This window comes from Candoia aspera, chromosome 1 (genome assembly GCF_035149785.1).
Source record: "Candoia aspera isolate rCanAsp1 chromosome 1, rCanAsp1.hap2, whole genome shotgun sequence".
Lineage (NCBI taxonomy): Eukaryota > Metazoa > Chordata > Lepidosauria > Squamata > Boidae > Candoia > Candoia aspera.
Window position 1 is genome coordinate 237,025,329 of NC_086153.1, and position 24,709 is coordinate 237,050,037.

General features: G+C 37.9%; 1 protein-coding gene across 7 annotated transcripts in view; it reads right to left on the reverse strand.

Annotated features, from left to right (window-relative positions):
- Positions 1–3,617: 3,617 nt before the first annotated feature.
- The window catches only part of PPP6R3 (protein phosphatase 6 regulatory subunit 3), a 95,538-nt gene continuing 74,446 nt past the window's right edge, over positions 3,618–24,709 (reverse strand). For 6 of the 7 annotated variants that reach the window (XM_063289257.1, XM_063289258.1, XM_063289256.1 and 3 more), the window contains 4 exons: positions 22,325–22,431; positions 21,438–21,588; positions 12,341–12,463; positions 3,618–5,065 (listed from right to left, as the gene is read on the reverse strand). In XM_063289257.1, coding sequence (XP_063145327.1) covers positions 5,014–5,065; positions 12,341–12,463; positions 21,438–21,588; positions 22,325–22,431 — 433 coding nt within the window. In that variant the 3' untranslated portion in view covers positions 3,618–5,013. The other variant, XM_063289259.1, reaches the window with a different exon arrangement.

Sequence of the window (24,709 nt, forward strand, 5' to 3'; positions counted from 1 at the left end):
TTGGTAAAACATGCATAGACCCAGCTGCTTGAACCTTTCATCGTCACAAGGACCAACTAATTGCAAAGCCTTATTTCTTTCATGACCCCAAATGCACTTAGGGGAGTTTAAAGGAATAGTCTATATGAGCCTTGGGATATGGTAACTTGGGATATCTGAGCTCAAAAAGCTTCGAAGGGAACATGGAGGATGGGCATAAAAAGTGATGGCATCCTAAACCAATGAATCTTCACCATGCCATCAAATGCAACCAAGTCCAGAAACAGTACTGTTTATTTCAGTTTCTGTCCTTACAAATTGCAAGTACAGATCATTCTGAAAAGAGGTTAGGACTGCTTTGTAATTTTAAACATAATCATTTAACTTTGGAAGAAGTGTGGATATAAATGCCTCCCTTAAAAAAATAGCAAGATGGCCTCTCAGAAGTAGAGGAAGGGGAGAGAAATGGATCCGGTACAGTGTAATGTTTGGGGAAATTAAATCAAAGGGATGCACACATGGGTTTCAGGACTTGTGCAGTAGTAAGTTGTCAAGGCTTTTCCAGAACTAGAGATTTTTGGTGGAGCCCCATCCCTGCTGTAGCATGCCTATAAGGGCAAGGCTCCAACTGTTCTCGTAGTGCCTCAGAAATCCAGGATTCTCAGTGTGCCCAATGTCCTTGGGTGTGGTTGCATCCTTTTTGGTCAGTATGGCTCTTCTAGCTGCAGGATACAGTGGGCTGCCTTCAAATAGAAAAATCTCAAGATAGCTGAGGAGTTCTGCTGAATAACAGTTGCCAGTTATAAAAATAATTTCTCTCCAAGATAGTGAGGCCTTGAAGATATTTATAAATGCTAATCTGTTCTTACAGCATTTCCATTAATTTGCCAGTTATGAATTTCATGATTTCAAGATAACACTAGTACTTCCGTTTTCTGATAGTTTATTATGTTTTTCCTGTGAGCAGGAATGTCTGAAACACTAATTTCTTTTCTTTTTAGCCTTACATTTTAAATTTCTATTTAATTTGTATCTGCCTGTGACTGTAAGGTTTGACTGATCGCAGACCAGTTCTAAATGAGAGAGAATAACCCTGTTCAGAACTAGCAATGGAATACTCTTCTAGTCCTCTACATGATAGTCACTTTCAGACCAGTGGCACCATCCCTTCCCTCAAGGATGCATTTACCACTGCCCTATCCTAGCCTCCTGTCACCTTCCTGGTGGCTTTCACCATCAGACTGGGCAGGGAATAGAATATGCTTATTTTTATAATTTGATTCCACATTCATATTGGCAGTAGCTCTGTTCTACAGTTGGAAGGAAGACTCATTGATTTTAGGTACTCCCTTTTAGTCTAGCTTATAGCCATGCTGTGGTCCTTAAACACTGTGCTTTTCCTGATTTTGGGATCTGTTTATTCCTACTTAATTCCATAGGCTTTTGGTACTGACTCTGGATGCTACCCTTTGCATTGCCAACTTCAGCCACCACCCTTCATATTTGTCTAACACAGCTTTTTGTCAGCTTAAGAGGTGGTTACACATCACCCTTCAGATGCTTCAATTTGCAGCACCTTTCTCGATGAAGTGGGGAGCTACCTTTCTGCTAGAGGACAGCACTTTTTAGTCCTTTATGTGGCTTATTTCCATTATTCCTAATACCGTTGAAACAACTGGCCTAGACCCATTTCATCTTTTGGTTTTTCAAACATGTGACAAATTTTAGCAGGAACACTTTTATGATTCAAGACTAACTAGACATACTTTAAAAAAATCCTCTAAAAGATCCTACAATTTATTTGATAGCAGGGCCCTCATAAGGCTATCTAGTTTCTGTGCAATATTTCTCAAAATGGGTAGCAACGACTATCAGGCTTTGTTATGAGAAAGCCAACAGGGTTGCACCCTACAGAGCTCAGGGTTTATTCTGCAAGACTGTGGCAAGTTCTCTAAAGGGCTTCCCTTACCTGGTATTTGCTGCATCTGTAATATTTGTGAGAAAGAACTTCAAATTGTAGCCAAGTCAGGAGTATGATGCGGCTGCAAGAGAGGCAAATAAATTTTAGGTTGCATCAACAGAAGCATCATTTCCAAATAATGGGATGTTTATACTGCATTGGTCTTGCCACATTCAAGTATTTTAACTAGTTCTGGGCATTATCCTAAAAATTCAACTGGAACCAATTCAGAGAAGGGCAATAATGTTGAACAAAGTCCTATAAACTATATACTATGAAGAAACTAAAGGGACCAGGAATGTTCAGCCTTCTGAAGACTGGGGTTAGATTGTCCTACAAGTACCTGAATGGATGTCACACAGCTGGCCAAGTCCTGGTCTTTATCATCCCAGAGAACAGAACGTGGAATAGATTTAAGTTAGAATTCATATTCTGATACGTTAGGAAAAAAAAAATTAACAGTCCATTACCCAACATGATGATGAATAGATATATTCAAGCAGAGGCTAGACAGCCATCCATCAGGAATACTTTAATTTGGATTCCTGCAAGGAGCTGGGCTCAGTGGCCTAAATAGCCCCTTCCACTTCTAAGTTCACCTGTTTATACCAGTTGGGCTTGAATCTTGGTGAAATATCATGTTCAATCATGAAGTTTTATCCTTAGCATTCGTAGTTGCTGCCAGATAAAATAGCTTGTTATGCCCATGTGTCTGGATTACAAAACTATGTTGGACTGTGAGGGTTACTTGTTGGTAATATTCTGTAATGTTACAGATGTTACAGAAGTGGTAATATTCATACCCCCCCTTCTCTGTCTTATGGAGAATGTTTCACCTTGATTCAGACTCTTCTGCAGTCTTTAGAACTGAAGAAATGGCAGAGGCCTTCTCCAAAACTCTGTAGCTCTGGAACATTCCCAAAACTTTTTGATGATTTGCAAAAACCAATGTATGAAAATTCACTTATGACCACTTGAGAAACCACCATTATAGGCAAGTAACTAATTCTTACAGACATTACATGTTGATCATCAATCATTCTGAAACATGTAAATAAATATTATGCATCTACTTTAAGACCATGTAGCTTCAGTTACATCTCTCTGGATTTCTGAGAACCTTCCCCACAGCAACCAAACTATAAGGTATCCTACATTTAGTAGGCAAAATATATGTAGCTTGTACACGTGCACCTTAGTATCTGAATTAAGGCAGGAGACTTTGAATGAGTCTGAAAAACTAATGATGGGACCCAGTTTGTATTTGGAACTAGAAGCATCTGGAATTTGTGGGCTATGGATGAGAATGAGTTGGAAAAGCATCTTGAAAGCATCACATTCATTTTGTTGCCAAAAAGCCTATATGGATGTCTACAGTCCTTAGACGTTGAGCCTACCTGAAGGAGATTATCTTTACCAAATCTGAAGAGCAAATAGCATGTATGGATGAGTGCACTGTCATGGTGAGAATAAGAACAGTGGGCAAGGATAGAAAGATAAGAAGTACAGTGAATGCTGTTGATATAAATTAGGTTTAGTTGAATTTCTCTTATCTCCTACCTTTAATTTCTTTCATTCATTATTCCTTACCCTCTTTGTGAGGTTCACACAACAATGCTTATTCTAACACAATAGTGATGGCTATATATGTATGTAGAAGTAATGAAAGAATAAAAAGTACCAGTATACATTTGTTTTTATTTCTGTATGCAATGTAGTATTAGGCACATAGCTTGGGACACTTTCTAAAATAAATCATTGGCCATTGTTTAGAGTATCCTTTTGGCTTTTAAATACTGGTCAGGAAAACAAATGATGTAAAAATACATGAATAACTTCTTTTGAAAGAAATAAAAGTGGATTTGCACCTAAAAGTGCAAGAGATGTTCTTTAACCCTTCCACCAGAGAATGTGGCAATATACATTATATTGCTTCTGTTTGAAAAGGTGGTTGGAATTTTATGACATAGAAAATTATAAATTACAATTAGTTTCCATAATCACTATATATATATACACAACCCAGTTATGAAAAAAAACTGGTTTAAAACTTACAAATGAAATCTTCACACAGATCAAAACAGTGAAAATATAACAATTAACATGCTCAAGTGCCCAATTTGGATATTTAAAGACATTACATCTTTAAAACATGAACTTTAATTACAAGAGCAGCATGGGCATTTGTTATATTTGTTTGATTTGTCAAAAGGATTACAGTGTTTTAAATATGAAGATTGTTTCAAAATGGGTAATTTTATGATGCTCTGAATTAAAGTACATCTTGGTGAATGGGTTAAAAAAAGGTGAGTCACTTAAAAATACACAACAAGCCATGTGCACTTCAAAATATTCTAGTGTTTCACCTGTAAGGTATTGTTTCAAGCAAACAAGACTTAACAGAACATATGGCTTTACAGTAACATCAATCTGTCAACTAAGCTGTAGTAATAAATACTTAAAATCTCTACCGATAGACTTACATTTTGATCTGGTTTAAACAATACAGAAAACAATTACCTGCTGTAAAATGTCAAACACCAAAATTCTTTTTAAATCATTGTTTTAAATCTAAAGCAACCAAACATTTAAAGGGCATTGCATTTGGATAATTATTTGCCAAAATGAAAGAAAGACTTAAAAATGTTTTGGGTGAAAAATTATGAAAATTGCTACATACTTTGGTCACTAATTGTCAAATAGTATGCCTCAAATACATTAGATTTGTGTATTCACTTTTTTATATAAAACTATTCTTACAGCCATTTTTAACTATAATATCATTACTAATGTTACTTGGGTGGCAAGTTCTTATTTCACAATCACCCATCATTTAGAACAATACAATATAAACATACGCAAAAATTTCTTGGTATTCTTCAATGTGCAATTTTTACACTTATGAATTTCTGTACAATGTCTCAAAATCTAGAATATAAATGTCGCTGGTCCTGATCACTTGTGAAGTTAAATGCAGCAGTGACTGGCTCCAATAGGTTCTAGATGAAATCCTCAAGAATTGTATCCTTGAAATCAGTTCATATTCTTCAGTTACCATCAGTCAATATCACATATCATACAGGGCCATTAACAGATGCCTCTGCTAGAATGGTTTGTTGATCAGTCCTACAGAGATCAAAGGAGCATCAAATTGTTAGAAGAGTACACAATGATATTGAACTCTGAAAAACACAGTTAATCAAATTACCATTTTTAGACATTTTAACATGGGATGGCCCTTACCGCACTGATGTCTTTACAAAATAAGAATTCAGCATCACAATGTAGATACTTTAGAAGTTATACAGAGCAGCAAGAGAAAGTGGCCAAACACTACATAGCAGGAGACCCCTGCTTTTCCAAATCGTACTGCCCTGAATTGCTCAAAACTTAAGAGTCAGGAATACATTGGAATAACAGAGCAGAAACATATGAAAATATACTTTGGTAAGCTGATAGCATACAGCATTCCCCCAGACTTTCAGGGATGTGACCTAGGATACACTGGAGACCACTAAATGAAGTTTAGGCCCACAGATTGCTTATCTTTCCCACAGCTTATCAGTATTTTGAACTGGCCTGGTTTCTGCCAAGGACACAGATTTCAGAAATTCAGAAATACAGGCCAGAAGAACATAGAATCAGAACCAACACAAAGCAGAGGACAGAGCAGCCCTCAAAAAGCTAGAGGAGGACCAAATCCTCAGTATGTATGGCATGCCTAACAAAATGATTTTTAAAATCTTTAATGTTAGCTTTATCATACCAATATTGTCTTCTAATGGCCTTATGTGGTTGTCCCCTCAAGAAGCTTTTTTTAGAAGTGAAGTGGCAGGCAAACCAAGCTGGTTGAGAAATGCAGAGTTGCTGAATTTTGAAGAAGGTGTACCTAAACTTGAAACAAGGGAACAACTAGAACTGGAAGGTCATATTTGCAACTGTTTTAATTTTGCACAACTGTCAGAATGGTTTAATTTGGATAAGGTATATAATTTTGTTAATGAAAAAACAATTTGAAATGGAACGTTGTACAAACGAGCATCTTATTAAAAAAGTGTATAAAATGTCGCAACTGAATTTAGAAAATGAATATGTTAAAGACTGTATGATTAAATCGGCTAAAAATTTTGGTATAATATTATGCTTGAACAATGGGAGAATATGTGGAACAAAGGTTTGAAATTTACTTTGGATTATAATTTGAAAGAGAATTTTTATAAAATGATGTCCAAAATATATAATGGGGTATCAAATGTTTGTTGGAAATGTTTACAGGATGAAGGAACTTTGAACCATTTATGGTGGACTTGTGGAAAAGAGAAGAAATTCTGGAATCAAGTCTGTACTATTATTCAAAAGATTCTCAAGGTGAACTGAAATGGGAGCTGTTTCTCTTGGGTTTGATGGATCAACAGTTTGAGAAGCAACATGGAACTCTGTTCTTATATATGATAACAGCAGCAAGACTCTTATATGTTCCGATGGAAGGATGCACGAATTCCCTCAATGGAGGACTGGATGACTAAGTTAACGGAACTGGCGCAAATGGCTAAACTGACAGCACTGATAAGAGAAAATAACTGTAACTAGATCTGTTTCTATTTGGAAGCCGCTTTTGGAATATTTGCTTGTAATGGAAAAAAATGAAGTTCTGATTTTGGGTTTTGATGATTAAATGTCTTGATTTTAGAGAAATAACGTTACTAAATGTTTAATTAATAGCAAGAGATATGCTTTTATATCTGTGCTGGAAAAGGTCAGAAGTCACCTATCTTTTATATTTTTCTATCTATTCTTGCACTGTTTTAGTTTTTCTTGTTTCTTTTTTAGACTTGTATTCTATCTGTTCTATATTCTGTATTTTGTGTTTTAATTGTATTTTGAAAAATTAATGAAGCTGTATAAAAACTAGAGGAGGACCAAACCATCACCATCCTCCCAGCAGATGAGGGCTGAACTATGGTTACCACTGACAGAACACAATTCGTACAAAAAGCCAAAGAATTCCTGGAGGACCGAGAAACCAATATCCCTGTAAACACCAACCCAATATGGGATTAAACAACCTGATCAAGAGAACCCTCAATGACCTAACTTAGAAAGGTCTAAACACAAAAGAAGAACAATAGCGGATGAAAAACAGTGGACCCCTCCTCCCTTGCTTCTATGGACACCCAAACATACACAAGCCCGACATACCTCTTTGTTCAATTGTATCGTTACCAGGGACCCCAACATACCACAGAGTCAAAGAACTTACAAAAAAGCTTGGACATCTCAGAGGGGAGAGAAGTATCATTTAAATCTATTTGCAGATAATATGGTTCAGACTCCCTCAAATGCTTCCCATTCAGTTTACTATATTAAGAAGGAGTCAGAGGAATTTGCAGAGGGGTCAGGACTATCAGTTAATTTTCACGAATCACATCTGATGTTTTTTCATACACCCCCCCAAAATTCAAAAGGCAATTTCTACAGTTTTAGGGATTTCAATAGTGTATAAATCTGTAAAATATTTAGGCATCACTATTACCAAAACATTAATAAATTTTTTACTAATAATTATATACCAACATGGAAGAAATTAAACAAAGAAATGAAAAACGGCTTCAAAACATTTCAACGTTTTAGGGCAAATTGCAGTGATAAAAATGAAAATCCTTGCACTGTTCAATTTTCTATTTCAATGCCTCCCAGTGGAAATTCCAGAACAGGTATTAAGACATTGGCAGAAGAAAGAAAGAAAGAAAGAAAGAAAGAAAGAAAGAAAGAAAGAAAGAAAGAAAGAAAGAAAGAAAGAAAGAAAGAAAGAAAGAAAGAAAAGAAAAGAAAAGAAAAGAAAAGAAAAGAAAAGAAAAAGAAAGCTGCTTTCATGGAAAAAAACTGAGAATAAATAAAAGGGTTTTATATAGACCTCAGAAGCAGGGAAACTGGGCATGCCCAATTTGAATAATACATTTATACAAGCAGCACAGTTAGGGCATATGATTCCATTTATTATGGAAGTCTCTTCCAAACAATGGATCCAGAGTAAAACTAAATTAGAGCCAAATAATTTTATAAATCAATTTTTTTTCACCCAAAATATTTTTCTAGAATAAAACAGATTGAAATTTTTTTCACTAAAATGATGCTTCAAATTTGGAAGAGTAAATACATATCTTTGATAAAGGATACTTCTCCCTTAACTCCTTAGTAACATATATAGATCAGGATAATCATTATCGTTTGTCTAAAATGAAATTTTTGGGAGAATACAATATAGATTAAAAGATTTTTAAAGTAATAGGGAACCTCTCAATAAAGATCAGATAGAGCAATGAATAGGTGGTAAGTTACCATGGCTCTTTTGCTATCAACTCAAATCTCTTTTGGACAATAGAAATATTAGAGCTTCAGCAACATAGCATTATACCAATTTCAAGAATTTAATAGTTCGCTATTTAGAACAACCAAAAGAAACTATCTCAAAAATTTACAGATTATTGCAACTAGAAATATTATTACTTTAGATGCTGAGATTTTTTTTTTAGGGTTTCTGAAAAGGGTTCACCCAAACATTCTAACTTCAGAAGACGTGATTCATTAAGTGCTAGGTTGCAAGTGATAAAAAAGGTGAAAATACAACACTAGTTAAATCTGTACAGCCTGTTCCTTTGCGCCCCTGAATTAAGTCGGAAAAGAAGAGAATAACTGGAAGAATTCATCAAGAAAAATATAAACATTTTAAGAGGGGGTTATACCTTTCCTGTAATTTCCATCTCACCAGTGACTGAAAAAAGGATAATAATAGAGTGAAAGAGAGAAGTTATAAGGAAAATAATCAGTAATTATTTGTCAAGACTGAAGAGAAAAAATTGGGGTTGACAGAAGATGTAGATCAAGTTTTATTACTACAGAAGACCTGTTGTAAAAGAACAAGACATAAACTACAGAATTTCTTGGTTCTCATTAAAGATTAGTTCTCTGAAGCAATCTGTAATCTGCACAGAGACCTACTATTCAGAGAAAAGTAAAAAACCCAGTGCATATATCCAGTCATGTACACCAGCAGTATGAATATGTTTTATCTACTTATTTCTATACCGACATAGCCAATCTGTGATTCAAATCCATTCTCAAGACCATATGGGAGCCAAAAACCAGCTGGTAAGCATGAGCAGCTCCATCCAAGTCACAGTCACACCTACACTTTCTGGGAGAGGCTACCAGCAACCGGCTTGTGACGATTCCCTGCAGTACTGTAGCAGCAGCACAAGAATACCTGCGAGAAGTTTCCTCCCAATAACCTCTTAGCTGCCCATTAAATTATAGTATTTTACACTATATATTTGATAATACTGTTATTTAATTGAATTTCCTCCTGTAAATTACACTGGGATTACTTAGATTAAGGATGGGGAACCTGTATGCCTTCCTTTGTTGCTTGAATTACAAGTCCCCAGTAGCAGGGCCACTAGTGCAGAAAGTGGGAAATTCTAATTCAGCATAGAGCTATGCAAAACACTTTTAACCTTGAAACGTTTCAAGCATGGAAGAGCTCTTTTTGAGTGCCCCAAACTGAGAAGAAAGCACCCATATTTTAAGTATTTTATTTGAACATCGGAATCACTGTTCTGATCTCTGAACAAAGTTTAGCTATTTCAAGAAGCAACTTTTCAATGATTAAATGGTTCGATTTGGTAGAAATAATGTTACTAAGGTTTAACTAATGGTAAGAGACTATAATCTCTATGTATTCATATCTGTATTGGAGAAGATCAGCAGTCACTTTCTGTTTCTGCTCTCCTTCTGTTCTGCACTTTTATAGTTTTTCTTTTTTCTTTAGTTCTGTAATCAATCTGCTCTATATTCTGCATTTTAATTATATTCTGAAAATTAATAAAGTTCTTTTTAAAAAAGAAGCAACTTTTCAACTCTTCCAACTGCTGTGATTGGGCTATTTTTGGTCATGAGATTGGGGCTGAAGTTTCCTCCTAAGCCAACCTGCACATTGACTATCCCCATCAGACCAGATGGCATGATGTGGAAGAGCAGAATGCTAGTGCAAAATGGCAACACCTGGCTCAGTCAAGAATCGTTCCTAGATGCTGCTGCTGTTGGAGAGAACCAGGGAGAGCTTCAACAGTCTGACCGGAACAACTGCCAACACGATACACTGGGACTCAAGAAACAGATTAAGTACACAACAAGAATTGCTTAATGAAGGAAGAAATCTACCATAGTTAATGTATCTGCAAATAACTGGAAAAAAAATAAAAATCAGTCTCAAAGCAGGAGGGACCCTGAGAAAGATGACAGAATTTAAAATATTTATACAGAATCAAGATAATTTATTAGGATGGATTTACAAATTGCTACTTAAATATGATACGGAGAAAGAGCAAATAACTGTATGATAAAATGGATGCAAAATTTCAAAGTTCACAAGGGAACAACAGGAAAATTTAGGGAAAAAATAAAATTTACACCAAGCTACAATCTAAGGGAACACTGGTACAAGTTGTTTCACAGGTGGTATATAATTATACCAACAATTGCCAAGATGAATAAATCATACAACAATAAATATTGGAAATAATATTTTAGAAATGACCTCACTGCATTTAGGTTGTTGGAGATGCAGTGAAATTAATGCTTCATTTAAATATATTGTTCCATTTTGGTAAGGAGCAATTACATGTATTACCCAACTTGGAGACGTTAATTTTTAGATGTTTATATTCTTTTGAAGTTTATCACATGGGAGTTGACTTCTGGACAAGGAAAATGGACTTCCAGTTCAGCATTGGAAAGACAAACACACGGCTCCAGCTATTCAGTGGTTTGCAGAACTGATTAATACAGATAAGCTACGGATAACTATAATGCATAATGGCTTCAATTTATTGATAAATGTATGTCTGTAGATGTAGTTTTGTATGTTCTTGTTTCTTTTTTCAGTTTTAATATTTTAAAACATGTTTTAAAAATCATCTCCATTACTGCAAGTTGGATGGCCAAGTAAAAGTCAGAATGGATTGCTACTTCAACCACTCTTGGAATGAGAAGGAATCAAGAAACCGCACTCTGTGCTTCAGGTTTTACTCTGTCAGAATATGAGCACCCATTTTTGAATTTTGTTCCGCTGGAATGCAGCTCACTTGAACATTCCAATGGAGCATTCCCCCCCCCGCCATTTATATATAACCCTAGCTCAGCAACATCTGGAGACCCAGAGATTCTTCATTCTGAGTTTAGTTCACAAGGCAGATTATTAATTCTGACAATATATTCACTGAAAATATAAAAGGATAGTAGAATATTAAAGAAATCTTATTAACGATATGGAAAAGGTTAGTATTTACAACCCACTACAAGCCTTTATATAGCTGAAGAAGAACAAGCCCTTTTGCTAAAGCATTAGCAATTACATAGTCTTTCAATGATACTCACTATAAATATTCTTTATTCACAAGAAAGTATCATTAACCATGGGGGTGAGAAGGATGTAGTAATCAAGTATTATTTAATATATTCTTAAAGTGCAGCAGATATTTAAAGCACATTGCATTCCTAATTGCTGGAAAAAACAAAATAACCACCCTTTTTTGCTTATTGTTATAAGCTATGCTCTTAACTTGTTATATAGGAATGGGGAAGAGCAAGCTTTGCCTGATCTGCACATTTCCTACTTTTCCCATAAGGTATTAGGTGAGCTGCTTTATCCTGTTTCCAAGACACAGACTTAACATCAGACACAAATAAAAGCAATACAGCAATACAGATTATCTCTCTTGTTAAAAAACAGAAAAACAAACCCCCTACATAGTGAGGGTATCAGCAGCAAACTTACTGATACTTTTTTTACGTCCCAGCCTTGAGAGGTTGCTTCAAGCTGGTGGAACCTTGGGCAGATGGCCTATGAAGGCCAAGTCAGAGCTCTAGCCCTGTCAGGAGACAATGCTCTCCAATGTGCCCAGAGGTCTCTCTGCAGCTTTCTGCAAAACATGGGCAAGCATGCAGATAGCAAGATGGTAAAACACACCAGCTTCTCAAGCTCTGTTCAGGAATGCTGAAATCCTATAGGAAGTAGGATATCCTACAATTCCAGGAGTCTCCAATATAGTTAAGTGCAGGCTGACACAGTCATCTTTTCATTCATCTGTGCAATTTCCCTTAAATATCTTCCCTTGAAAGGAAGATCTATAGAGCTAGGTCCAACTCATGACAACATGCACCCATATTTTCTTGTTTTTCCCGCCACCATTACTTTTTCTCCCCAAAGGTTTACAAAGCTGAGAGCAGAGCCTGTATTGTTCTTACCCATACGTAAGACATTCTAGGAGCCTTTTCTGCTGAAGAGCAGGTTAGAAGCATACATTGCTCACAATATAAAAATAACTTGTTAACAACAGGTACCTCTGTTCCAGGCTGCTGCAAGTGGGCTGTGGAGCCACAGAACTTTCTTCTCCAGGATCTGCGTTCTCTTCCACCACATATTTACAAGAAGCATCTTGCGAGGTAGACAGTTTTCCTTCCTCACTAATAAAGAAATACATTACAGCTTCATTTGTGTTTTAAATGTTTGCATTATCATGCAATAACGAAAGACTTGGGGAAAAGGGTCCAGAGGTCACATGCAAACAGATTTTAGAAATATGATTGATACATGGAAAACAAGCATAAGATTGTGGTTTCTGTTGACATTCATCACTCCCATCCATTTATGTTCATTAAAAAGGAACTGGACAAGGAAAAATGCAGGACAGAATAGTAAAAAAGAGGAATAAAGAATGCACATGGCGCCCAAAGTGAAAAAACATGAATGATCCTTTACTGTACATACCGATAGGATTTCAACACTCTGAAGCCACAGTGAAGGGGGAGGGTGGAAAAAACAGAAAAGTAATATAAGACTTTCCCAGAAAAAAGACCGTTTGGATCAAGTCTATCTAGGATGCGACCAAAATAGTAGTGGTATTATTATCCAAATTCTCTAAATGACCTAGCAATTTCTATTGGTGAGAACAGTTGGGGATACATTTTTAAAGCTAAGCAGACCGAGGCTCCACAATCCAATGAACTGACAGGCTTCTCTCTGGACATCTCACATCAGAGTGAAGCGAAGACCTCCTATGCTACGCAGGATGGATTTATTTATGGATTTACTTCACAGGTTTAATATTCAATTATCTGAGGTCCCAGCTGCAATCTGAAGTGGAATTATCCAAAAATAGGTTTTACAACCGACCTGCTATAAGAAATAAGCCTCAATTTCCATGATAGGGTATAAACAATTCTGTATAAACTGTTTTGAGCTTTCCTGAATGAAAAAACAAAGAATCTGAAAACCACATGCTTAACTATGTGTCTAGTCCTTTTCCAGTATCCAAAAGTGCAATTCACCCACATCTGCACTATTCAGTAAAAAGCACATCTAGACAAAAAATAAGGAAGAAAACCAGCAGCAATCTGTAGCATGAAAAATCTACATGAATAGTTTCCTTAAGCTATCATTGTTCATATTCACAGAACATAAAATTCATTCAGCATTTGGGTTACCTTATGAGAAAACAAAAGAACATCCTGAATTAATACAAAAAAAAAAAAGACAGGATGGTGGATTTGGCACTGGTGTTTCTTAGTAGTGAACACAGTATCCAGTGCAGAGTCATCTCTTTCCACTTGGCCTAGAAGCAGAGCTACTGCAAATTAAGCAAGCTTTCTTTTTTCTGTGTAAAAGAAAAGCCACCTACCCAGGTCTGGAGCATGGTGAAGCTAGCAGAGCCAAGTTATAAATCAAACAGTAACTGAACAACGAAGGAACAACAGAGGAAACTGCCTTATACCAACCAGTCTATTGAGTACAGTATAATAGTCCACTGGGAGTTTTTTCAAACACCCGATTTTTTTCTAACCTTATTTAGCAATGGCAAGGTTTAACTAGGATGTTTTAAACACACAAAGTATTTCTACCAAAGGTTATGTCCATTCCCCAAGGAAGGAAAAAGGAAAGAAAGGCATCGGGTTGACTACTCTTATATTAGTTACCTTCTTTTCATAAGAGGAAATATTCAAAGAAAAACCCAACTTTCTGCACCAGTGAAGGCAGATATCTAGAGCTAGAAGTATGTTAGCAATCTTACTGCAGATAGACTCTACCATTTCTCAAAATGGGAAGAAAACCTTTTGAATATGTCTTCTTCCAAAGGCAGCATTTATAGAAACAAATGTACCCAAATTTTAGTGAGAATGAAGACTGAAGAACAGGTTGTTGCCCAATTTATTTTTCCAACCAGACACTGCTGATTCTTTAGAATCTACTGGAACTTGCATATAACTATACCTGGTTCTACCTAGGACCAGGATCTTTTCTTGCACAAGTGAAAATATGCCAGCATCTTTTCTTAAAATAGCTTTTTTTTTTTTTAAAAAGAAAAATCTAGTTTACGCTCTTCTTTCAGAGATGTTTAAGGACAAAAGCAGCAGGAAAGAAGTGCCAAGGTAACCTTAAGCCTTGCTCACAGTCAGCCATGCCTTAGTCACCTCCCGTTTGGATTACTGCAACACATTCTATTATGGGGCTGCCCCCAAAGACCATCCGGAAGCTGCAGTTGATCCAGAATACAGGAGTGTGTACCGTTTTGGTTCACCAAAGTAACAACACTGCTGCATGAGTTGCACTGGCTTCCAGTTGTTTTCCCGGTGCAATTCAAGGTGCTGGTTATCACCTTTAAAGCCCTACATGGCATAGGGCCAGGTTACTTGTGGGACCACCTCTCCGTGAGGGTATCTGCCCATCCTACTAGGTTAGATAGGGTGGGTGTGCTCCAGGTCCCCTCCCTTAAATGTTGCCATCTGATGGGACCTTGGAGGCGTGCCTTCTCGGTGGCTGCCCCAGTACTTTGGAACAGTCTCCCACCAGAGATCAGAGGGATCCCTACTCTTTTAGCCTTCTGGACAGCTGTGAAGACCTGGTTCTTCCCCCAAGCATTGGGCTAGGATGGGGCTTGAGCTGTAAGGATGTTTGGTCTGGCTCCTGGGATAAAGGGTATATTTTTAACTAAGTTTTAGGGATTGTTGTGAGATGCCTAGAGTCGTTGTATGAAATAGGCAGCCATATAAGCCCTGTAAATAAATAAGTACGTACGTACGTACGTACAAGGAAGACTGAGCTTAACAATAATTTAATTATAGAAGAGGAAAAGCTTACCCACAGTTTTCAAATCTTTCTTCTGATATAGTAGTGTTTGAAAGACCAACAGATAACAAAATAAAATATTTTTTGGTAACATGTCGAACATTTAATGTAGTATATGGCTGCAATCTGTTTGTGGTTGGAGGAAAAAAAATATGCTCCCTGCAAAAATTGGTGAACGTGAAGTTAAAATTCCAGAGGCCCAAATTGCTACAAACTGAAAACTGACCTCTAGCTGTGATCTAACAGTTGGGATTAATACCTCCTCCAATACCCACTCACTTTGAGAATAAAATCCTTTTACTTCTGCACCATTACTGTGGTGGATTTCACAGCTGGTGCTCCTTCCCAAGAGGGAGGGGGCACATTCCAGAGAGATAAAAGATTGCTCAGTCCGGGTTCTGCTGGTGGGAAAGGTAGGAGGTTCAAGGTAACTCCGCCATTGCTGAATATTTACCTATTATGTCAGTTAGAGTACCTTTAGTCTGGTAAGATTCTGTTTAATGGCAAGAGCAATAAGGAACTAGAGCTGGAACTGAGGCTCATCGCGGCTCTTTGCCTGTTTCCTTGACAAATACAGAAAGAAAATTCATGGGTTCTTGGTGAGTTTGCAACAGAATCTCTTTGCGGAAATTAGAACACCATTAATAATGTTAATATATTAACATAATATTTGGGATTAGCCACATCTGTGAAAACTTCTAGCATTCAAAAGAGAGGGGGATAAGATCCAGAAACAGAAATGGAGCCTGAAACGGAAGACCCTAACCCTAACCGGGGCCATCAGCGCTAGGTTACAAAGCCATGCTCAGGCTCAGAGCAAACAGATTCAGGCCCTCCGCTTGAAGTCTTGCCCTCCAGCATGCCTGCTGAAAACGAAGCAGGCAGTTGGGAAAGGTATACAGCAGCTGAAATGCCAGTCTCGTGAGAGAACACTTCCCTCTGCTGAATTTCCAAAGAAATAATTGGAAGCTCACAGTTTAACAGTGCTGCAAACACCCTGATTAGCAGACCAAAGGGCTCTGAATCACGAATGCTGTGGGATTCAAGGCTCATTCCACCTCACCTAAGCTGACTCAGCTTCACAACTGAAATGTTTGTCCAGCATAAAAGTACAATCCTACCCTCCGTTGCATTCTCATATCTAATATGTATTCCTTCATGGTTATTTTCTGTTTTCACATAGACACTGTTCCTCTAAAATTCACTTGCAGGATCTACTTTGTTTTTTAACCAGACTTCGTAGTAAAAAAAAAAAAGGTAGATTAAAAAAAAAACTGACCTCCAAGGTTGTAAAAACAAATCTTGTCATACAGCTATTTACTTATAATTAAAGGATTCTGAGCCCAGGAATATATTTTGAGTACCAAACTTAAACTAAACTCATTCTATGCAAATGCGCACTTCTGATTATTCTCCCCCAGATTTTATTTCAGATATACTATTTCATTACCATTGTTGAGTAACCTAGAGTAAGAAGTCTTTGCTAAATTATTTCAAATCTGTTGTATCCCAACACATGGAGAATGGAGAACAGCTGCAGTCATACAGCTGAGTGCTTCCTGCATGCATGTGATCAGCAGGACAGGTAGCCTGCCAATTATCAACTACAGAGGGCACAGATAATAGCTCCCTCAAGACTAGATCTTGGTCTATGTGCCCCTTAGGGGCCGAGGGATGAATGGGCCTGGATGAAGCTGCACTTCCTGACTGAGAAGGTCCAGATTGGGACAAAGCAGCTAGGTTGTACTTGTGGAGAGCCACGTAAATTTGGAATTCCGCAGCTTCCTGGATCAAACTGAGGATCACTGGAAAAGTTTTGGGTTCCTTAAAATGTATCTTGCACAAGACTTGGGTCAGAAGGAAAAACAACAGAGATGGGGACAGTATTATGAGAGAATCAAAGTGTCCAAATTAACAATGCCTTCTGAGGGAAAATGTCAGGTGACTGGCTGCTGATGTAAAAGATATGCTGTCAGTATCCCAAAACTGATGGTAATGTCATGAAAAAATTGTGGCTGAAAGCACCACACTCCATGATTCACATCTAACAAGCTGAGTCAATCTGTCATCAAGCTGACGTTTTTCTGAATGTATTTGCTGACAGTAAAGAAAGGACTTTGCCACTGAGTGATGAGGACTTTCTCTGTCTTTGACACCATATATTGAGGGTCAGGGACATTCATTATCTGCCTTGGCTGGCAAGACAGCTCTTTCAGGGTTTGGATCCTACAAGTATATTTCTGTGACATAGGAGGGGTGCTCAGTGAAAGAGGTATGAATTCACTCCTAGTGGGACTGAATTCATGCATAAAACATGGAGGGCATGGAGGATGAGCTAGGGTTTGGTCATAATGTCTGGCATACAACACTAAATTGATCAGAACTTGCACTTTTTTGCTTTCTGAATTTTGGCAGAAAAGCCAATTCTGCAGCCAAGATGGCTACTAAATTCTGGAGGTGTTGAAGCCAGTTGACTATTCTTCATGTTGATGCAGAAACCCCAGGAAACTGGATTCTGAATCAGTTTTAGACATTGTGCTTATTCTACTGGACAGAGAAAGCAAATGACAAAGTTGTCCAGACAGAGGTAGATGTGGATTCACTCTCTGAAGAAGTTCTCAACCAGGGCAACTACAATAATAAATATTCTGGAAGCTGATGCCAGCCAATCCAAAGGGAAGTCAAGATGGTGAAAGTGACAACAATGATAGAAAAATAAGAAGAACCTCCAATGGGAGATTCAGAATGGCCTTCTGGAGAGTCAAGTCTCCTGCTCAGAGACACTCTAGAATCAATATTAAGGATTGTGTGTGAAACTTCCAATATTGTATTGTATTGGCATTAACATTTCAAGCTTTGAGCCACAGATGTTTGTGCATGGCTATGTCCGAGGCCATAATTTTTACTAAAATTATAGGATATACAGATTGGCATCAGCCAAAAAAGCTGCCTTTATCGCCATCATGTTAAAGCCTTGATGTGCTGACACTAGGTCCCTTGGGTAAAAGTTACTTGAACTAAAGAAGCAAAATGCAGGCAACCATGAAGACTGATACTTCCACTTTAACCACTGTAGTGTTGGCTTCACATCACCTTCTTAGCACAATATTGCTTCACTTGTTATTGGGGTGCTTGAGGACATCCTCACTGTCTTGATATTATGGCCCCTGAAAGCAGTATCACTACTGGGACATGTAATTTCTGGTACTGTATTCCCGTATGATTTGTGAAGTCATAGTAATGCTCAGATGGGACAGATGGGCCTTTTTTGGTGCCTGACAGGGCTTACTGAGCTTTTGTGACCACTTTCTAAGACTTTAGAAGAGTACAGCAACTCCAAAGTACAGGTTCCTGGTTCCACTGTGAAGTAGTTGGCTCTTGTGCCAACCATAGGAGATCAAAGTAAGGACCTTGCAGACTTGTTAAGATGGTAAAGAAGTTAGCATGTGAGAATACATGGAAACCATAGTCCCTTCCATCTCCTTGAGCCTATCTTTTCTCTGTTGCAAGCAATTCTTTTAGACGCTCTGCTGGGTGAGATGACTTACCCACATTTTTGCTTCTGTAAAAAGCATCATCCTGCAACTTCTTTCCCCAAGGGAGTAAAGTTTCCACCTCAGGGCTCCAAAAGGTAGAGGAAGCTCAAGTACTGGAGGAGGTTAGAGCTCTGAGAAAATGACTTTCCTGATTAACTGGTAAAGTACAGGGTAAAGAGTGTTCCTGTCAATCACTGGACTCAGCTGCCCTCCATCTTGGGGCCTTCCCCTCCACTCAGGTTCCTTAGCTCCCTATGAGCATTGAGAATGACCAGATTGCCTCCAAGGAAGTGGCATGGGTTTCATAAGTCTCTACTGTAATCACAGCAACAGGGAAGAGTAGCAAAGCCTTGATAAGCATGGCTCCCACCCATTGAAACATATTCTAAATGTGTCCAGGAAGAACATGGGGCTAGTAAAAAGAAAATGCAGCAAGCAAGCGAGCAAGAAAAATTGCAGAATAATTCCTGTGCATATCAGAACAGGTAGGAGCAAAACCTCTAGTGACATAATGAAAAAATGGTCCTGTTCATGAGTGCGAGGAGCAACCTAGCTACAGACACCTTCCTCCAATGAAGGAAAGGACTCTCACATGTACTGATCATGCTTCCCATCTTGACCAGATCTGCTCTAGTATCAGAAACAATCATTTCTGTAAACAAGCAGCAGACTAGGATGGATATATTACATCCTCAAGAAGTGAGGTAAACCAGCCTTCCCTAGCAGCCAACAACCCTCACTCTTGCCCATATAGATGTAAGACTGATATATCTTCTGAGGTGCAGTTGCTGTTTCATGTGTTAGTACAGTGCTTACTCAAAATGACCACCATGTCAGGAGCAATGTACTGATGCCATCCACAACACTGGTGGAGGCAGGAAGTGGAAAGGAAATGTTAGAGAAAAATCCATATCTATGATAGAAAAGCACAGGGACACAACCATTTCAGGCATTGGCTGCAGTAAAACCTTAGAGGTGAAGCCTTTTGCTGCAGGCCTTCTACTATCATTGCCATCTTGGTGTCAATTACTGTCCCTGTGCAGCAGGAAGAGGAGGCATCTTTCCCTTTCCCTTACCAACACCTACTGAAGGATAAAATCAAGATTACCTGCAACATACTCCTTATTCCTGTCATGCTATGATAACAACGATAAGCAAGAGATTAAGCATAAATGCAGGACAGTTTCATGGAGAATGAATGTTTCAAGTGGGTGGAGGTTACCTATTTTCTCAGCCTGTTTCCTTAGTGTACCAAAGGAAACACTGAAAAACATTGGTGAGGGTGAGTGAAGCCCCCTTTGGATTGTGTGTGTTCATTTCTTTTTCATTCCGGTCTGGTTTTTGGTCATCCTTGCCAACTTCTATTCTTCATTTTTCCTTGTTTTTAATGTTTCCACTTATGAACTGCCCAGAGTTGGGAATCGGGCAGGATATAAACAGCAGCAGCAGCAGCAGCAATATACACAGGACATGGGACAAAAGAAGTCAGAATGCTAACATTCATGTCAGAACTTTGACTAAAAAGATGAACTGAAGAACACATAAAACGTGCTAAATTTGTATAACTCTACCTCAATAGTACATGCTAAGAAAAAAAAATGCTCTAGATATTATCCTTCATCAATTTTGAAAGAAAACATTGGTTGTATAAGACAGTGTAAAAGAACAGCAGCAGGTTATTTAAACTTCCTCCAAAACATGTTAGGATATAGGTAGCCCTAATTTAACGTCCACTTGTTCAGCAACCATTCAAAGTTATGATGGTGCTGAGTGAGGGGGACTTATGACCGGTCCTTGTAGTTGTAGTTGTCGCAGCGTCCCCGCAGTCATGTGGTCACAATTCAGGCGCTTGGCAACCGGCTCATAATTTATGACGTTGCAGCGTCCTGCAGTCATGTGATTGGCATTTGCAACCTTCACTTCCGGTTTCCGACAAGCAAAGTCAATGGTGATCACATGATCATGGGACACTGTGGCCGTATGGAATTCGCCTAACAATGGCAACTGGGACTGCTGGAACTGCAGTCGTAAGTTGGCATGGTCACGTGATGTCACGTGTTACGATTGTGTCACTTAACAATGGAGTTCCTGATCCCATTTACCATCAGTAAGTGAGACTACCTGTAGAGCACAGAACTGTACTGTACAGCAGACAAATCACAAATGGTTGGAATAGCTTCTTCATCATCACAAACTCATTTGTAAAAGATAAATTTTTAAGAACAACACTTTCCAAGACGTTTGGAGTAGATCCTCTAATATTCATTTAAACAGAATGCAAATAGGGACACTGCAACTATAAAGGGCCAAGTATTTAAAATACAGGGAAAGACATTATTCACATGTGCAATTGAATTTAATGGATTATTTATTAAACTATAATCTGGACATCACATACCAACTGTTATCCTTCTAACCATGTCAATTATTTTCAATAATTCACTCATAATTAGATTAGAAAATTATTTTAAAAAATAAAAAGAGGTAAGGAGAAAGCACAGAAAGGACTTCAGAAGCTAGTACATCAGAAAAAGTAGTAACTATCAAGTTAAAATTAAAAATAAAAACCTGACCAAAGATGAAAATAAGAGTAGCTCATTGGATTGTACTTTAGCACCCACAATAAAGCCATATTTAATTCCCAACTTATTTCACAGAAAGCTTGTGCCAAATGGTCATGTTTTAAGTGGTTCTAGAATGCAACACTAGGTCACCATTTTAATAATATGATGAATAAAAACTCCCTAATGTTACAGGGTAGCAAAGTTTAATGTCTCACCTTTTGAAGACAGCAGTTTCAGTTTTAGCATCTACAGTAAGGCTAAGAGTCTCCTTCATGCTGCCATTCATTACTGTTTCAGTCACTTTATCAGCATTTTCTGTATCATCTTCTCCATCAGAACCAGCTTCCATTGCAACACTTCCTACAGCTGGAAAGAAGAATTTGAACAATGAAAATGGATGATAACTTTTTATATTTTAATTTCTGTATCACTCTTCTATTCTGTGCAGAGCAGTATAGAATTGTCAGCAGAAGTAGCATAAACATTTATTTATTTAACCGATTTTAAGCTGCCTCAATCACAGCAGCAACTCTGGATGACAAGTAAGTATACACTAAATTCAGTTTTAAACAACAACAAAGAACAATAATAATAACGAAAGTCTTCAGAACCCACATCAGGGAAACGAAACAGTTGTACAACCTACAAACATTGGTCAATCACAGTCAAGTCAATAACCAAACACGGGTCACAAATTGTCTCTGCCCCAGGCCCTGCTGAATGGACCAGGGCTTCGTGACACACAACAGGGTCCAGGCCATGCAGACTTTGGAGTGAAGGTTGTTCTGTATGGCGGAGGCAGCCCCAGAGAGGGATCGACTCCAAGGTCCTGTAAGATGGGGTTTCTTTATCAGTGGAACATGCTGACCCTAATATCACACATTAATAATCAAAGTAATTCTGAGCAAAAATCATGTGTAATTCATCCTTAATGATACTGGGATTTATACAATTCTTGTATTATGCATCCTTTACCATTTTTGCAATTGTTCAATATAGGAGATTATTTAGAATAGCTAATCTTTAAAATCCCATCATTTCAAGTAATGAAACAAGTCTTTCTATTTCTGCAATGTGTTCTGTGGCACTTCTGAACTCTTACTTTCTGGTTGGGTCACAAGGGCAACTACATTTGCATGCAGAGGATCCACTGGTTCTGTGTTGGTTTCCATCTCCACAGGTGAATTACTTCTTAAAGAATCTTTTGAACTTTAAAAACAAAGTAAAAAAAATGATGAATCACATTTTCAATTATTTTCAGGAAGGAGTGAACAGGATAAAATTCAGTTGGTCATTTTTGTATGAAAAGATACAGGTAGTCCTCGACTTATGACTACAATTGGGACTGGAATTTTGGTTGTGAAGCGATGCTGCTGTAAAGCGTGACATCATGTGACTGCATCACTTAGCGATGGCAATCCTGGAACTCCCCATTGCTTTGTTAAGTGAATTCCAGTGGTCATTCAGCAAGGACCCATCCCAATCCAAGCCATTCCGGGCTTGGTCCCTCCCAGCCCTGAGCCTTGGCTTTTTGTTTTATTTTATTTCTCACATTTATATGGCTGCCCATCTCACACAAGGTGACTCTGGGCGGCATACATCTGAGGCCATCTTCCTCAGGTCTCATGAGGAAACCACTGCATGGAACCTTGGGAAGAAAGCCTCACATGGCCAGCAGCTGTCCTGTGAAGGGCCAGGCTGGGCATGCTTGGTCAGCAGCAGGAGCAAGAAGATGGCGACGGTCAGCTAAGGCAGCAGGGGCCACAAAGTGCAGGGGGCCAAAAGGGCATATATGAGGGGGGGGGAGATAGGTGGGTGAGGAGAGCTGAAGCACCCCTGCAGTTGTGTGGGTAGACTGCCAAGTGCCCAAATTTTGATCACGTGACTGTGGGGGTGCTGCAATGGCCATAACTTCGGGGACCAGTCATGAGTCCCTTCATTCAGTGCCGCTGTAACTTTGAATGGTCGCTGAACAAATGGTCGTAAATCAAGGACTACCTGTATCAATAGTGCTAACTATTTGGAATAGGATTTTAGAGTATACTTGCACTTACGGGTAATTGAGAAGCAAATAAAGGTAAAATAAATATCAATGAGCATTTGAGACCTTATAGAAGTTTACATCAATTCTGAAAGCTAAGCTATCCTTTCTTTGAACCCTCACCTTTGGATTTAGGACATGAAGGAAAAACAGACAACTGTTCAGCTGTAGATTATTTTTTAATCCAGAAAAGGGAAAAAAAAGTATTCAACAGAAGGAGATGCAGAGAAAAAGGAGGATAATGGCTGGGAGAAGAAGATAAGAAGAAAATGAAGTTAGAAGCATTTCTTGAAGTGCCAGGGAAGAAAATGTTAGTGCTATTTGTTTTGTCCCACTATCTAAGATTTTCTATACAAAAATGCAGTTCTCGAGGATGGTGAACCAAAAATTAAACCAAGGGAAATGTTAAGAGTTGGATGGGTTTACGTGTCATTGGTTCACCTATATACAATTGGTAGAATGTTTTAAATTAGACAAAAAGAACTATAAATTCGTTAATAAAACAACTCAGTTTGAAATGGACCTCTGTATAAATGCTGATCACATTATTACTAAGATGTGTAAGATTTTGTTACAGATGAATATGGAGGATGACCAGGCCAAGGATTGCAAGATTAAACGGGCTAAGAACTTTGGATATAACATTATGTTGGAACAATGGGAGAACGTGTGGATGAAAGGTTTGAAATTCACGTTGACTTATAATTTGAAGGAAAATTTCTGTAAGATGATGTATTGTTGGTACTTAACTCCTGGTAAGTTGCCAAAAATGTATAGTGGTATAACTAACATCTGTTGGAAATGTTTACATGGTGAAGGAACCCTTTACCATCTTTGGTGGACTTGTGAGAAGGCTAAAAAGTTCTGGGATCAAATATGCATTATTATTCAAAAGATTCTTAAATATACAAAGAAAACCAGAATTTTGCCTTTTGGGATTGATGGAAAAGGAGTTAAAGAAACAACATGGAGTGTTGCCTGCTATATATGATCACAGCTGCAAGATTGTTATAAGCACAATGATGGAAAGATCCACAAATACCTATGGCTGAAGATTGGATTGTTAAACTAATGGACTTGGCTCCAATGGCTAAATTAACCCCTTTAACAAGAGATCATTCTGTTTCTGCATTTATATCAACTTGGCAACCACTTTTGGATTACTTGCTTGTAATAGAAAAAAATGATGTTTTGATTTTGGGTTTTAGAGATTAAATAATCTGCTTAAACAGAAATAATGTTAAGATAGGTTAATTAATTGTAAGAGATTAGACTTGTAAATTTATCTATATCTGTATCGGAGAAAGTTGGAAGTCACTTTCCTTTTCTGTTTTCCTTCTACTGACACTTTTTTAATTTGTTCTTTTTTCTTTAGTTCTGTTTTCTATCTGTTCTATATTCTCTTTTGTTTGTATCTTAACTATATCTTGAAAATAATACAGTTTT